Raw genomic sequence first — 13,959 nt, 5'->3', positions numbered from 1 at the left:
ATTGCGGGGCTGAGAGAGCAGGCAGGGGTTGGGCCTGTGTGATTCAGAGATTCGGCAGCAGGTGAATCTCTGAATCAGGTTTGGCTGAATTGATTCGGGACAGTGATTTGAATCACCGAATCGAATCACTGTCCCCCGAATTGGCTGAATCTGAATCCAAAGCAAATACTAGCCGCTTTGCACAGGCCTAGTGTACGTAGTCTTATAGTGTTGAGTCTTAAATTTGGAAAATATTCACCAAAGAAAGTTTGCCATTCCTCATATCTTTTCTCTTCCTCTTTGACTCTAGTTTTCCTTTGTTCTGGCTGCTTAGTCCTCCTCTTTAGCTGCTACCTGATACCATCGTGCATACATGTGACCTGCTGTAAAGCTGCCTTTAGTGCTGATCCTTGGCAGGCTATTGGGGCTGTCATCGTCTTCAGCAAATGAATTTATCCCTTCAGTTATTTGGTTGGTATAATCTGTACCAGCCTTAAAGCTGTCTGTCTAAATCAGTCCCTGATTTCAGGTCCAGACAACCTCAAGATAGCATAGTTATTATTTTGTTTCCTGTTGTGGATGTTGTTAGTCCTGAAATTCAGTGGTAGTCATGCCTTAAAGCAAAGATTATGAGTGTCCTCCAGTATTCTTGTCGCTAGTGCAGGGGCAACGTATTGGGAGTGCACACGGGTGCATGTGCACTCCCTGAGTGTGGCGGTGCACCCCTTGCAAAAAGGCAGTGTTGGCAGAGCCTCCCCTCTCACTGCTGCCAAGCACCACCACGCTCCTGCTGCTGCAGCTGTGCCTCTCCAGCTGCCGGGGGCACACACTGTTCATGTACTAGTGAATATTTTTGCCGTGACTCCCAGCTATATCATGATTTGGTACAGCATGATCTGCCCTTACTGTATTAAGCCCAATGAAGAGTAGTTGTATGGGGAATAATCCCCTCTGTGAAAGATGACCTTTTCTACTGAATGTGCCCTCATAAAATCTCTTATGTTCATCCTACCTCTGCCAAATTAACATTTAGCAGGGCTTTCTTGATGCTGGCACTTGTAGCCTTTCCTGATAGTCTACATTTGTTCTCTCTCTCCTGGTTTGGGGCTTGTTTTTTTGGCAGTTTACTAAATTAAGTATATTCAGTACATGAGCTCTTAGTGTGGGGTTAACACCTACATTTCTAATTATCACTTGCATTAAGTGCTCTTGTCTATCATCAACTTCCTAATTTTTTAAGTATTTGTATACAAAATTTATTCTGTAAGTCTAGAGCTGTGGTTCTCAACCTTTCTAGAGTAAGTGTAGCTTGCTTGAGTTTGGCAACACTGCAGTTGAGAACCCATCTTACTAAGTAACTGCTTATTCAATAACATTATCCTTTTCCCACAGCAGCACAAGACAGCAGCAGTTCAGTTGTTCCTGCTCACACTCATGTTAAAAAAATAACAACAGAAAATCAACAGTTTGATTTTCCTGTTGCTTACACAAGAAATAATTAATTCCAGGGGAATTACTCCTGATTTACACCATGTTAACTGAGATGGAAATGAAATCTAGACAGGAAAATAAAATAGAGAACATTCTGTTCTTCCCTTGTGAAAGACTTCTGTAGATATGACCGGGATTTTGTGAGTGGAATAAAGGTAAAATGCTGAATTAAATTAATTCAAATGGATCTGGTTTGTCCTCGCTTATATAACACATTTTTCATCTCTTGGATTTACAGAAAGTAAGAGGTTGTGAGCCCTTTAAAAATGGCAACCTGTGCCTGAGTGGGAACAAGGCTTCCTAGAATAAGCTGATTGTTTTTTTTCTTTTTACATAAGCATAAGATTACCATGTGCTCTGTTAGCCTGTCAGTGAATTCTCCTTTCCCTAGGGCAGTGGTTCTCAACTGGGGTGCTGCCGCAACATTGGCATGGCCAGGTGGAATTAAGCTGGGCACCACCTGCATAGGCAAATCAAGAAGTTTCTGAGGCAGGAGTTCCCACTCTTGCCACAGTCCTTCCCAGTCCAACCCCACATGCTCCTCCAGGAAACAGAGGCACTTGGGACAGTTCCACCCACTCCACATGCCTCTGTTTTTGGGAGACACTGTGGAATTGGACCATGACGGGCTGCGGCTAGAGAAGGTGCTCTTTTCATAGCTGCTTCATGATCTGGCTCTGTGCTAGGCAGGTGAAGCAGTTCCCCCTGTGGCATGGCGGGAGCAGCAGCACCACTGTGTCACCCCTGAAAGGGTTTTTGAAAACCTCATTTGAGAACCACTACTCTAGAAAATTATGGAATGCATCATAACTGCATCATTTTAAAATAGAAATATCAGAGACAGCCATGGGATATCCTTGCTAGCTTTTCTTTCTTTTCAAAGAACTGGATATAGTGTCTTGTTGGATGCATACCTTTTTTGTCATTATTGTCTACCATAGTAATGAAATGCCACTCTTGTACATTAGGTAGGATGCATAGACATTTGCCCCCTACATCATATATTTTGGTATCCTGGCTGATTTTCACTTATTCACCATAAAGGGAATTAGGACAATCCAAGTTGTATTGTGGTTGCCAGTGGGTTTGGAGAGTATAGGTTTTTTTACGTTTCTTTATAAACCTGGATTCCAGGAATTCCTATCAAAAAACATTTAGTTCCACAGATAAGATTTCTCATGAATGGGATATATTATGAACATAATGTTAATGGGACCCAAGTATATATAAGCACCTTGATAAGAAGTCTAATGCATTTAACCACCACGGGACTGAGAGAAAATTTTCTGCAACTTCCAGATCAAAACCTTATACAAGTTTTTAATACTACACATTGTTTCCTATAATTTTGAGAAACAAGTGTATTGTTTAATATGAGCTGTATTATGCAGTATTGGTTCTAATTAGGCAGTGGCAGAAAAGGAAGTACTTTAAGAAAAGGGTGTACAGGTGTTTGATCCTTTCCCTTAAGCTTTTTATCTCCCTCCGCCCTGTTGGAAGGAAATAACTGTATACCTGTTACATCAGTTCCAGGACCCTGTGAACCTGAAGATCTCATTGATGGAATCATCTTTGCAGCCAATTACTTGGGTTCTACACAACTGCTCTCAGAACGTAACCCTTCCAAAAACATAAGAATGATGCAAGCTCAAGAGGCAGTGAGCCGTGTCAAGGTAGGAGGTTTTTATGGTCTGTAGAATGGTCTCTGATCCCTTGATAATTGAACTCTGAATAGTCTAAAATATGCAGCTTTAAATTTACTTTGAGATGCACTCAAGTGAGTACAGTGATGATGCTGTAAAAGCTCTCACTGTTTCCAGTGCTTAGTATACAGTACATACAAAGTCTCAGAGGAATAGCTTCTCTGCAGAAGTTATTCCAAATTGCTTCTAAAGCCATATGCACAGAGTAAGTTTTGAAGGCAAAATCCAGACTGTAATAAGAAAACATTCCAACTGCAAAGCACAGGAAACTTGTTTATGATCGATTCCTTCCCATCACCATGTTAAAGTAAAATTTTAAGAGTTGATGAAAGCATTTCAAATGCATCAAATGATTAATTTCTTAAGGCAGGAAGGCAGATTTGTATTTTTGTCTTTTTAAAACTTTGAATTTTCATGTGAATATTTTACTTTTTTTTTACAGGCATGCAAAAAATATATTTTATTTATCCATGCTGTGTAGAACAATTTTAAATAGATCTGTCCTGTTATATCTCACTTGCATGAATATGTTGTTTGAAATATGTAGATTTCAATGCTAATTAGAAAACCTACATATTTAATTTAAAACTAGTTCATTGGTAGAAGTGGCATGTTTGGAGATAATCTAGCTTGGGTCAAATCATCTCAGGAATGGACATATCTTGACTGAAGCTTGATTTGGCTTTTAGAAAAGATAGGCCTTAAATCTGCAGGTCCATGAATTTTCCAGGCTCAAGAGAGGCTTGAGAAGTCACTGGCAACACACGAGCTTAATTTGTGATCCAACACCAAAGAACAGTTTTGTAAATTAACACTGTTGTTAAACTCTCAGGTTTCATTTAGTCTATGGTAGTGGTTCACAAACTTTCTAGATTTGAGGCACCCTTCTTTAGACTTGAGGCAGTGGTTGGAAAATGCCAACTCTTAGTTTCCAGTCATTTTTTGATCACAGACAAAGACCACACAACAGGGCAGAATGCTTTTAACACTATGAATTTCTGTTTGAAATCTCCAGGTTTATCTTGTGAATCATATTTGCATGCCTACCAGTGCCATGGCACCGTGGTTGAGAATCAGTGGCCTATGGTGTTAGAAGACTTCAGCTATATATTATGAAGAGTAGTTTGATCTATACATATAATAAATGTGGCTAGAGTAGTCATGGGAAGGAAAGAGAACTAACTTGTACAAGTTAACAGAATAATGCTGCTACCCAGAGCTACATTTATGAGTTTCTCTTCTTAGACCTTTTGTAAATATGCATTCTCAAGAATTTGAGGTGCACTTGGAATGGAGTGCAAATCAGTGTAGCTGAAGTGAGAAATATTAGGAAATCAGTGCCCTGATATACTTGAAATCAGAGGCACACTCACTTGTGCAGACTGCAAAAATGGGGTAACCAGGTGTATACATGGGGTATGCAGTATTCTGGTTTGGATGAAATTTGAAGGTGTTTCAATCTATGCATCTGAAGTTGGAAATGCAGCTAAGTGCAAAACGGTATTGAGATTAGGAAATCATGGGATCCAGGAACAACATTTGGTGGGCTTTCAATGTTGCTAATAAAGGATTGCACAATTGAATGGGCATCTTTAATTTCCGTTGCTTTATCACACAAAATGCCACCTTTAGCAAAACATACTGAGGTTTATGAACATCAATTTTTTCTGAGTGTTTAACAGTTATAAACTATGTTGTATGGTAATTTTTCCCACACCACAAACAATCCTTAAAGGTATTCCTCAGATGAGTGTTTGTCTACCCTACCACTGTCCTAGAGCCATAGACATATGAGCATGAGTAGTTATTTTAAAATATTTTTGCTTCAAAATATGCCTTTTCCTAGAACAGACTTTCTGAAACAGAGCCGTTGTATACCAAGCAAAGATTCCAACACATTTTTTTCAGCACCTGTATTACTGATGCACACTATATCCTACTTAGTGATCACATGTATCTCAGTTGTGTGAATATGGGATGGGAAGAGAATAGGATTGTTCTCCAAAAGAATGGATATTACAGAGGTACAGTTTCTTTTTTGGCAAAAGCTCTCCATTGGACTGCTGCCCTGAAATCCATTGACTTGTATTAAATGGGCAGAGTATTTTGTCTGTAAGGCGTAGAAGAGAATACATGTAATACTGTATCCAAGTGTAAAATGCTTCACCCTGTCACATTCATTCCTGCCTTTTTGAGTTTATTATCACTCTTTGGAATCCACTTCTGTCTCACTGATAAAGGAATATTGCAAGTTACCATGGTCATCTGCACTGTGCAACCAAATTAAAACTATACTTTCTTTCATAGGCTTGATTCTTCACAAAACATAATTACATTCTCATACAGAATTTAGATTGACCTTTGATTCAAATGTCCCTCCACACAGTGTGCACAGTCAGTACTCCTAAGCATATAGGCTGTTGTGTGCACTGTCCAGCTTTTCAGAGCAAAGACAACACAGGAAATATAAATAGCCTTTTAGGGAGTGACAGAAATTTGACTCACCTCCCAAACCTCTAGCAATCTCACCTGTTCACCGTTGTCCAAATTCCATCTCCAGATTGTTCTATACTGGGTTTAACTCTTTGCATGCATTGAGTATATTTTCAAAAACATCCAATAATGTATGGTCATGCTTTAAAGTGAGAGACAAAGTGAAGCTTATGTTCTTTGTTTAGGAAACTGTGTCCTTTGAATTAAGAAAGACTGTCTATTTTCAGTTAATGAAAGTCTTGATCTGGGATAATTTATAGGAACTACCTTATATATAATCAGAGCTTGATGTTCAAATGCTAGGTTTTAATAGGATTTTTGAGTAATGATTTGAATGTACAAAACATTATGTAAATATATGTTTTCACTTGCTTCTTTACTTAAATATGGAATTTGTACATCCTGTTAAAGTGCACACATTTGAGTACAGGGCTGGTGGTATCATTTTAGGTAATTGTATACTCAGCAGAGAAAATGTAATGAGCAGCTATTAACAGACAACACTCCTCACTGTTTTTGCAAATAAGAGTTTTAAGAGTCTGGAATCATAGTCAAAAGGTGTTCTTGGCTTCACACACTGTCCCTTTCTCTCTCTTTTTGTGTGCATCTGTCTGCATTCTTTTTTTATGCTGCTACTCAGAGGATGCAAAAGGCGGCTAAAATCAAGAAAAAAGCGGTGTGTAAACTGTTTTTCTTGAATGCTAATGTTTCTGTGCATTTCTGTTGTTCTTGTTCCCCGTGGAGTGTCACATCTTTCATTATGGAGCCTCATAAAGCTGTAATTTTGGCCGTTATTTGTCTTAGTAGTGGGCCACTGGATGGAACAAGATGCACTTGTTGATTTCTTTCATCTTCCACTTACTAAAGTGCCTGTCTGCTGCTGCTGCTGCTCTTCTGTTTAATCTCTCAGTGTACTGTAGTTGGTTTAATCCAGATGACAAGTCAATTTGATGATGAGGATAATTTTTTATAGTAACGTTTATGCTTATTTTGGCAGAAGTATTTGTGTTAATATTTACTATATAATGTCTTTTATTAAGACTGTGACTTATTAAGCTTGTAAGTATCCGGAATAAAAAAAGTGCACAGAAAATGTAATCTATCAAATCAAGATGTTACCTAAAACAATTCACAGAGGAGACATTTCACCCAGTTCAGCAAATTATATTTGGGGATCAATTATTATATATACCTGTCAAAATATCACTAGAATGAGCCTCAGTAAATATGGCAATCTTGAATCATAGAATCATAGGGCTGGAAGGGACCCCGAAGGATAGTTTCATAGTTGGTAGGGTTGAAAGGGACCTGAGCAGATCATCAAGTCCAACCCCTGCCCTGGGCAGGAAGAGTGCTGGGGTCAAACGACCCCAGCGAGGTGATTGTCTAGCCTCCTTTTGAAGACCCCCAGGGTAGGAGCGAGCACCACTTCCCTTGGAAGTTGGTTCTAGATCCTAGCCGTCCTGACTGTGAAGTAGCGCTTCCTGATGTCTAGCCTGAATCTACTCCCCATCAATTTATGGCCGTTATTCCTTGTTACTCCCAGTAGTGCTCGGGGGAACAGGGACTCTCCCATAGCCTGCTGGTCCCCCTTGGCCAGTTTATAGATGGCCACTAGATCCCCTCTCAGCCTTCTCTTGTGGAGGCTGAACAGGTTCAGGTCCCGTAGCCTCCCCTTATAGGGCCTGCCTTGTTGCCCCGTGATCATGCAATCATTGGGTCCAGCCGGAGCTCCAGATCAGATCCCTGGCATCTGAAGCGGCTGGATCTAAAGCTGAATCGAATAGCTGCCTACTTGCACAGGCCTAATAATTTGTGTATATATTGCACACAGCCAAGATGGGAAGGACAGATCATGATCGCTCTTGGTGGTGCCTCAGAAACAGGGAGGAGGAATGTTGGTGAGACAGTGTGAGGATGCATCCATGCTTTTTCTCTTGCTGCATCACTAAATACATGTGTTTGGTTCCTGAGCTGTCAATCTAGCATTTTCCACAAGCTCCGAAATCAACTTGCATGTATTTGGGAGCACCTCTGAACACCATCTTTGCAGTGATTTAGTAATGCTGTTGTTTCAAGTCATTAACAAAGTTGTCATTTTAAAGAGAAAATTTATATTCCTTTTATATAACGGGATTGTCTTTTAGACTTCTGAGGGAGATTCCCAGGCTTTGACAGAAGTGGATCTATTCATCTCCACACAGAGGATTAAAGTTCTGAATGCAGACACACAGGTAAGTTTTAATAGTAATTTTTCAAAAATAGTGCTGACTGGTAAGTAAGAACTCTTGTTTTATACTATATTCTCATGTGTTTAGAGTGAAATGTTTTTTGCTGAATATTTTAAGTGCACTACTGTAATGAATAGCACATGAAATCACTCTAGAAGGAATGCAGTGTTGGTTTGGTTGAAAATGTTACTGGTTTTAGAGCTGCCACTTATCAAAGTTTTATCATCGCACTGAGTGTGGCTCCTTCCTCATACACCACATTTTTGGTGTTCTAGGAAAAAGTCTGCATATTGTTTGAGGTATATAATGCAATGTAGTAAAAATTTGGAAGCCTTTCAAAATTCATTTGCCTTTGCACTGTTTCAGAGCTGTTTCTCAGTAGGTGTCCTGAGTTTATAGCCTAAGTTTTTTTTACTAAGAGTAGGCATTTGCTACCTTGGATGAGCCAACTATATCTGTTATGTCTACTTAGCCACCTAAGTGATCACCCTTTTTGCGCAAAATAGCCTCCTTTTTGTATTATGGTAGCATCGAGATGTGGCAACCAGGGTTAGGCCCCTGCTGTGTTAGATGTTAGATATACATGTAATGAGAGACCATCTTTGTCCTGAATAATTTACAGCTGGGCTTTGGACAGCTGCAGCAGGCAGGCTTTGAACAGCTACACTGGGCTCCGCAGCCCCAGCACTGGCTCCATGCTAGTAGTGGATGCATGCATGCCTTGTGGCATATGGGTGAGGGCCCAGGGAAGTGCAACCATGGCCTCTCCCCAGCTGTCTGCGTAGAGGTGCATGTGGAGTCACTGCCAGCAATGAGGATCAGGCCCCTTGTGGGTCCCACCCCCACCTCTGTTATGCCAAGCTGAGGTGTGGGTGGAGGTTGGGGTGTTTTTGGCACTCTGGCCAAAAATATTGTTGACCCCTTGTCTAACCCTAGGTCATCCTTAGGCAGAAGGCTGGTTTATTGTTTTTAAGTGGGTTTTTCTTTGCAGGAAGTGTAGGGAATCTCCTTTGAGTCTTGTAATTTACCCATTAGAGACTGTTTTTATCAGCTGTCCTAATGTTTTTCCTTATCTGGGAAATTGTTCTTATAGTCAAGACTTGTTGACATTTCTTCCAACTTCAGAACTAAATCGGGAGACCAAGAGAGATGGCAGAGATCTTCCCACTGCTCTGCAAACAAAATCAGAAACCATGGTGGCAAGAAATACCCTATAACAGTTTCATTCACAGATCTCAAAACAAATTTGCATGCCTTGGTTTTTCTGTTGTGCTGTATTTATTATCATCAGACAAATCAAGTGTGAAAATGCCCTTTCTGGAATGTTACAATGTTCTTGGTATATTCAGACATGATCATTTATTGCTGTAGCTGTTGTTAGGTCCACTTTGTCATGCATGTCTTTTTTAACCCAAAGAATATGTAGAATTGCTGTCTTAGGCTGTGTGTAGATGAAACGTGGGGCATATGTGCATGATGCTTTAAAGCGGGTTAAATGCTTTTGCACCACTTTAATGGTGTTGGTGTTTATACATGTCGGTGGTGTATTGTGCAGTAAGTCCAACCGCTGTAGCAAATTCAGTGGCGTAATGTGCCTTTAATGACGTGGAGCAGAGCAAACTAAAACTTCTCTGAGGAGTTTTAGTTAGCTGCCCTACAGCCCCAGAGCGAAGTACCGGGCTCCATGCAGCTCATTGGCTCTGCAGGAAACCTGTCCAAGCAACCTGGCAACAGCCCAGAGCCTGCCTGCCTGGCAGTGGAGCCTGCCTGCCTTTTCCCTGGAGCCTGCCTGCCTGCCTGAGCTATGCGGGGGCCCAGTGCTTCCCTCCGTATTTGCAATACCCACCGGGACCGCCTGAGCCCGGTGCCTCCGGGCAGGTGCCACCTGGGGGCGGGCTGCCACTGCCGTGGAGGGAAGCACCAGCTTTGCTCCGCCCGCTGGCAGCTTTCCTTCCCCTCCCCACCACTGGATAGGCAGGTAAGTTTAAGGGTGTGTGCATGACACAGGGGTTTACTTTGCCCTAAATTGAAGCAGTGTTTTTAAAAAGCCATCGCTTCAATTTAGGGCTCCTGTTTCGTCTACACACACCCTTTTTGCCCAATGGTAATCGCGTTCCCTGAGATTTATTTTTTAATAGTTTAGATCATCATGAGAGTTGATGAACAGCTGGAGTTCTAAGATAGTGGGAGTTTCAGCAGGAAGTATAAAAATGCGTTTTTACAAGTTCTATGAATTGGTCTGTAAATACCACCAGTGAAGGAGTTTTTTTCTTTTCTAAATTGAGGGTAGATTAATACTTGTTAAATAGGGGATTACCATCAGTGGCTAGAACAAGTACATTTTTCTCTTTTGTTTTAAATGTTCCATTAGAATTTGTGGAAGAGATGTACAGATGAAGAGTAGAAGATAACATGTAGTGTAGTAGATGCACTTATAGACCACATACAGACATTTAAAAAAACAGGGGAGGAATTGATCTAAGTTATGTGGTTTTCTCAAAGTGTCCTAGTTGAGATTGGTAGTGAACAGCATATGCATTTTCCCTTGCCGGGGGAGGATGGAGTCATGAGGCAGCCTGTGCTGGCTGAGTCCCACAAGTTGGGGGTGCTCCTGAATGCTTCCCAAGGTGATAACAACTTCCAAGTGACCAAAGAGGACAAGGCCGCTCAGGACACCATGGACACCAGGATGCTCTGGCATCACCTTCAAACTGTTGAGAGCCAGTTCTGGGCCTGTGCTACCAGCAATGAGTGGTGTGAGCAGATTGTTCTGGACCCTTGGGATGACTAACAATAGGTCCAGTTGTTCTACATCTGCTGGACTACTTCCATAGACATTATAGCCCAGGTGACCCCCCACATTATGAACCAGGACATCAGCATGCAGTCATCCCTCTACAGAAGTGGGTGGTCATCACTATCACGAAGCAAGCCACCCACAGTAGTCTTCACTAGATTGTCAACCAGGTCAGCATGGGCAAGTCCACAGTCAGAGACGCTGTCTGGGAGGCTTGCCTGGGGTCACCAAGAACATCCTGGCCAGTCACTTCATCTGCCTTGTCAGTCCACAGGAGATGGTTACTGGCTTCCACCGCTTGGGCTTCCCCAACTGCCTGGGGGCTGTGGATGGCACCCAGGTGTTCATCAGCTGTAAGGGCTACTTCTGTGTTGTCCTGAAGGGCATTGTTGACCACCAGGGCTGCTCTGCCCACATCTTTGCTGGCTGGGTGGGCAGTGTCTATGGTGCTTGCCTCTTTCACAACTCCTGGCAGGGCACCATTGTGCCGCTACCTCCCTGCCCTGCTAGCTAAGTGCATGGCCCAGCTGCTCTCCTCCTCTCCCTGTCTCCTAGGTACTTTGCATTTCCCTTGGTACCTGGGTCTCCATCACAGCTGTGTGAAGCAAGGTAGAACTGTACCATCCCAAGCAGGAGGACATACTCACTCAGTGCCAGAATCTTCACCAGAACAGCGGGGAGAGCTGGGTGTGGGTGCTATAGCTGCTGCAGTTATAGTCAGGGGGCTAGGAGGCACTCTGGAAGGGGGGCAGCAAGGAGATGTGAGAGGCATGGGAATGGAACGCCCATGGCAGCTGTGTCAGAGACACTGTCTTGGGGGTTGCATGTTTGGCCATGGCCCACAAAATCGAGGACTGCAAGGAGGACACGACCTCAGCGTCCAAGTCCTGGTTGTGATGTCCACTGCATCAGAGCTTCCCCCCTGGTCCTGCGTGATGTATTCCATGTGCTTGACAAGGCGTAAGATGATGTCAAGGGAGCTCAGGTTCAGCTGCAGGTCTACGGCCTCTGCTCCTAGATCCTGCAATGATCCAGGGTTGCAGCAATGGGCCAGAGTCCTTGTTGACCACTGCCAGCAGCAGATATTGTGCCCCTTGGCTTCTGGGGACCTGCTCCTGGGCACCTGGTTGTCTCATCATCCCACGGCTTTTTGCATCTGCTCCTGCAACAGGGGCCCTGCCAGCAACTCCTGCTTCCCAATGGTGCCATATATGTGGGGTGGCAATGGCCCTGTCTGTGGCCAGGAAGCAGGACATCTCATAGAAGGCCATGTTCTGCCTCTTGGCCCTGGACTTTTTATTGGTGGCATACACATGTTTGTACTAGATCTTCATCCATTTCATCTTGTCCCAGTGCTGCACTCAGTCCCTGCTGTGGCTCTGTGCTTGCATCTGTTGGGCAATGCACTTGAATGTCCCTGTTGTGGTGCCCTTTACGGATCTGGTCCTGGGTTGACAGCAACACGATTCTTCATCTCCCCATGTCTTCAGTTGTGCAGCCACGGTTGGGTACTGGAGGAGGATGGGATGGGTTCTTCCATGGTCCACGGGGTCTTGATGTGGGTGAGATGGATGGATGGAAGGAATGAAGTGTGCGCATAGGTGTGGATCCTGGCACATAGCTGTCCCCCTCACTCCATCTGGGTGTGGGCTCTGGTCCAGAGAGACTGGGACTCCACTGGCCAGGCCATCCCCACAACCTTAAACTTTCCAGGGCCTTCTAGTAGATGTCTTGGTCATTCTGGCAATGCCCCACACCCCAACCTTAAAATTTCCAGTGTCCTCTATATGCAACACTGAGGCAACTGACCATGCCCCACCTGCTCCTGAAGTTTCCAGGGGCACCTGCCTGCTTGCCTCAGCCTGTATGCTCAGTGGCCCTCACTCCCCCAGCCCTATACTCTTGGACCCCGTAGCTGCAGGTCAAAAAGCCTAGATACTTGCCAGCAATGGCCAAGCCTCAGAGATCACAGGGTCACCTCTCTGCGGTCCCAGTCTTGATGTTGTGCCCCCCACTACCCAACCCACCAGAGGTGAGCTGCCTGCACTGGCTCCTGCTCAGGGGAGGGGTGTCTGTCCATCTGTGATGGGGTCCGAGTCATAAGGTGCCTCTGAGATGTGGTGTGTGGGTGTAAGGGTCGTGATCCTTGGATGCTGTGCCCAGGCATGGGGGTATGGGGTCCTTGGCTGGGTGTGCAGGTGCCAGGGTTGGGGTGTATGTGTCTGAGTGTGGGGGTTCTCTTGGGTTCAGTGTTGGGGTCTGTGTGTACATTCTGGGGTGCTTCATGACAGGATGTTGGGGGTGCAGGGGCACAGCCTGGCAACTCCAGTGCCCATGTCCTGGGGCTTGTGCAAGGGACACAGATGCCTTACTTCCACTTGCTGCCTGCCTGTGGCTGGAGGTGGGAGGTGGGGCTGGGGAGAAGGACAGTGCTTTCTCTGCACTGGGACAGCCCAGGGGTGGGGGCCCACTGAGTGCTTGGCTGAAGCAGCTGAGCACAGGCTGAGGGCTAGCATTCCTTCTTGCAAGAGAGGGGTAGGGAGGTTTGCAAAGCAGATGGGGATGCTGGAGGACAGTGATCTAATGTGAACTGATACAGAAGATCAGTGCATTAGTCTAACCCAGTGGTTTTCAACCTGTGGTCTGTGGACCCGTGGGCATCCACAGACTGTCTCTAAGGGGTTCACGAAAGATGACTATTGTAAATCAAAAGTATGTGAATACCTACAGTTCCAGATGGATTAGTTTGTCACGTCAGTTCAAACTGAACTACTGTCACTGGACCCTATGCTTTCTTCCCTTTTAAATGTTTCAATAATAGTAGTTATGCTGGCTAGGCTTTCAACAGTGAAGAAAAGCAAATGCTCTTTGAGTCAAACTCCAATATCTTTATTCAGTTAGGATTACATTACGCCATAAGAGTCCCATTGATTTCACTGCAACTTCAGTGGTATACAGTGCCATTCTCTCTGAAGGAGGGTACCAGAGTCTGTGCCTGCATGTTTAATAACAGTAAACAACTGATTTGGGAATTGATTGTATTTACAGGATTTTTGTAAATTCTGCTTTACAGAATTTACAGCAATGTGGGGAGGCAGCTAGGAAAGCCAACTGCACCTTGTCGTGCATCCACAGATGCATCTCGAGCAGGTCCAAGGAGGTGATCCTCCCCCTCTATGCGGCACTGGTCAGGCCGCAGCTGGAGTACTGCGTCCAGTTCTGGGCGCTGCACTTTAAGAGGGATGTGGACAGCATCGAGAGGGTC

At 44.0% G+C, this 13,959-nt stretch overlaps 1 protein-coding gene across 5 annotated transcripts in view; it reads left to right on the top strand.

Moving 5' to 3' along the window:
- The window catches only part of APBA2 (amyloid beta precursor protein binding family A member 2), a 342,515-nt gene that overhangs the window by 275,273 nt on the left and 53,283 nt on the right, over positions 1 to 13,959 (top strand). For 4 of the 5 annotated variants that reach the window (XM_019504340.1, XM_019504341.1, XM_019504343.1 and 1 more), the window contains 3 exons: positions 2,998 to 3,143; positions 6,307 to 6,342; positions 7,814 to 7,900. In XM_019504340.1, coding sequence (XP_019359885.1) covers positions 2,998 to 3,143; positions 6,307 to 6,342; positions 7,814 to 7,900 — 269 coding nt within the window. The remainder of the gene's footprint in view (positions 1 to 2,997; positions 3,144 to 6,306; positions 6,343 to 7,813; positions 7,901 to 13,959) is intronic. The other variant, XM_019504342.1, reaches the window with a different exon arrangement.

This window comes from Gavialis gangeticus, unplaced genomic scaffold (genome assembly GCF_001723915.1).
Source record: "Gavialis gangeticus isolate Ggan-Ray unplaced genomic scaffold, GavGan_comp1, whole genome shotgun sequence".
Lineage (NCBI taxonomy): Eukaryota > Metazoa > Chordata > Crocodylia > Gavialidae > Gavialis > Gavialis gangeticus.
This window is presented reverse-complemented; position numbering and strand designations above follow the sequence as displayed.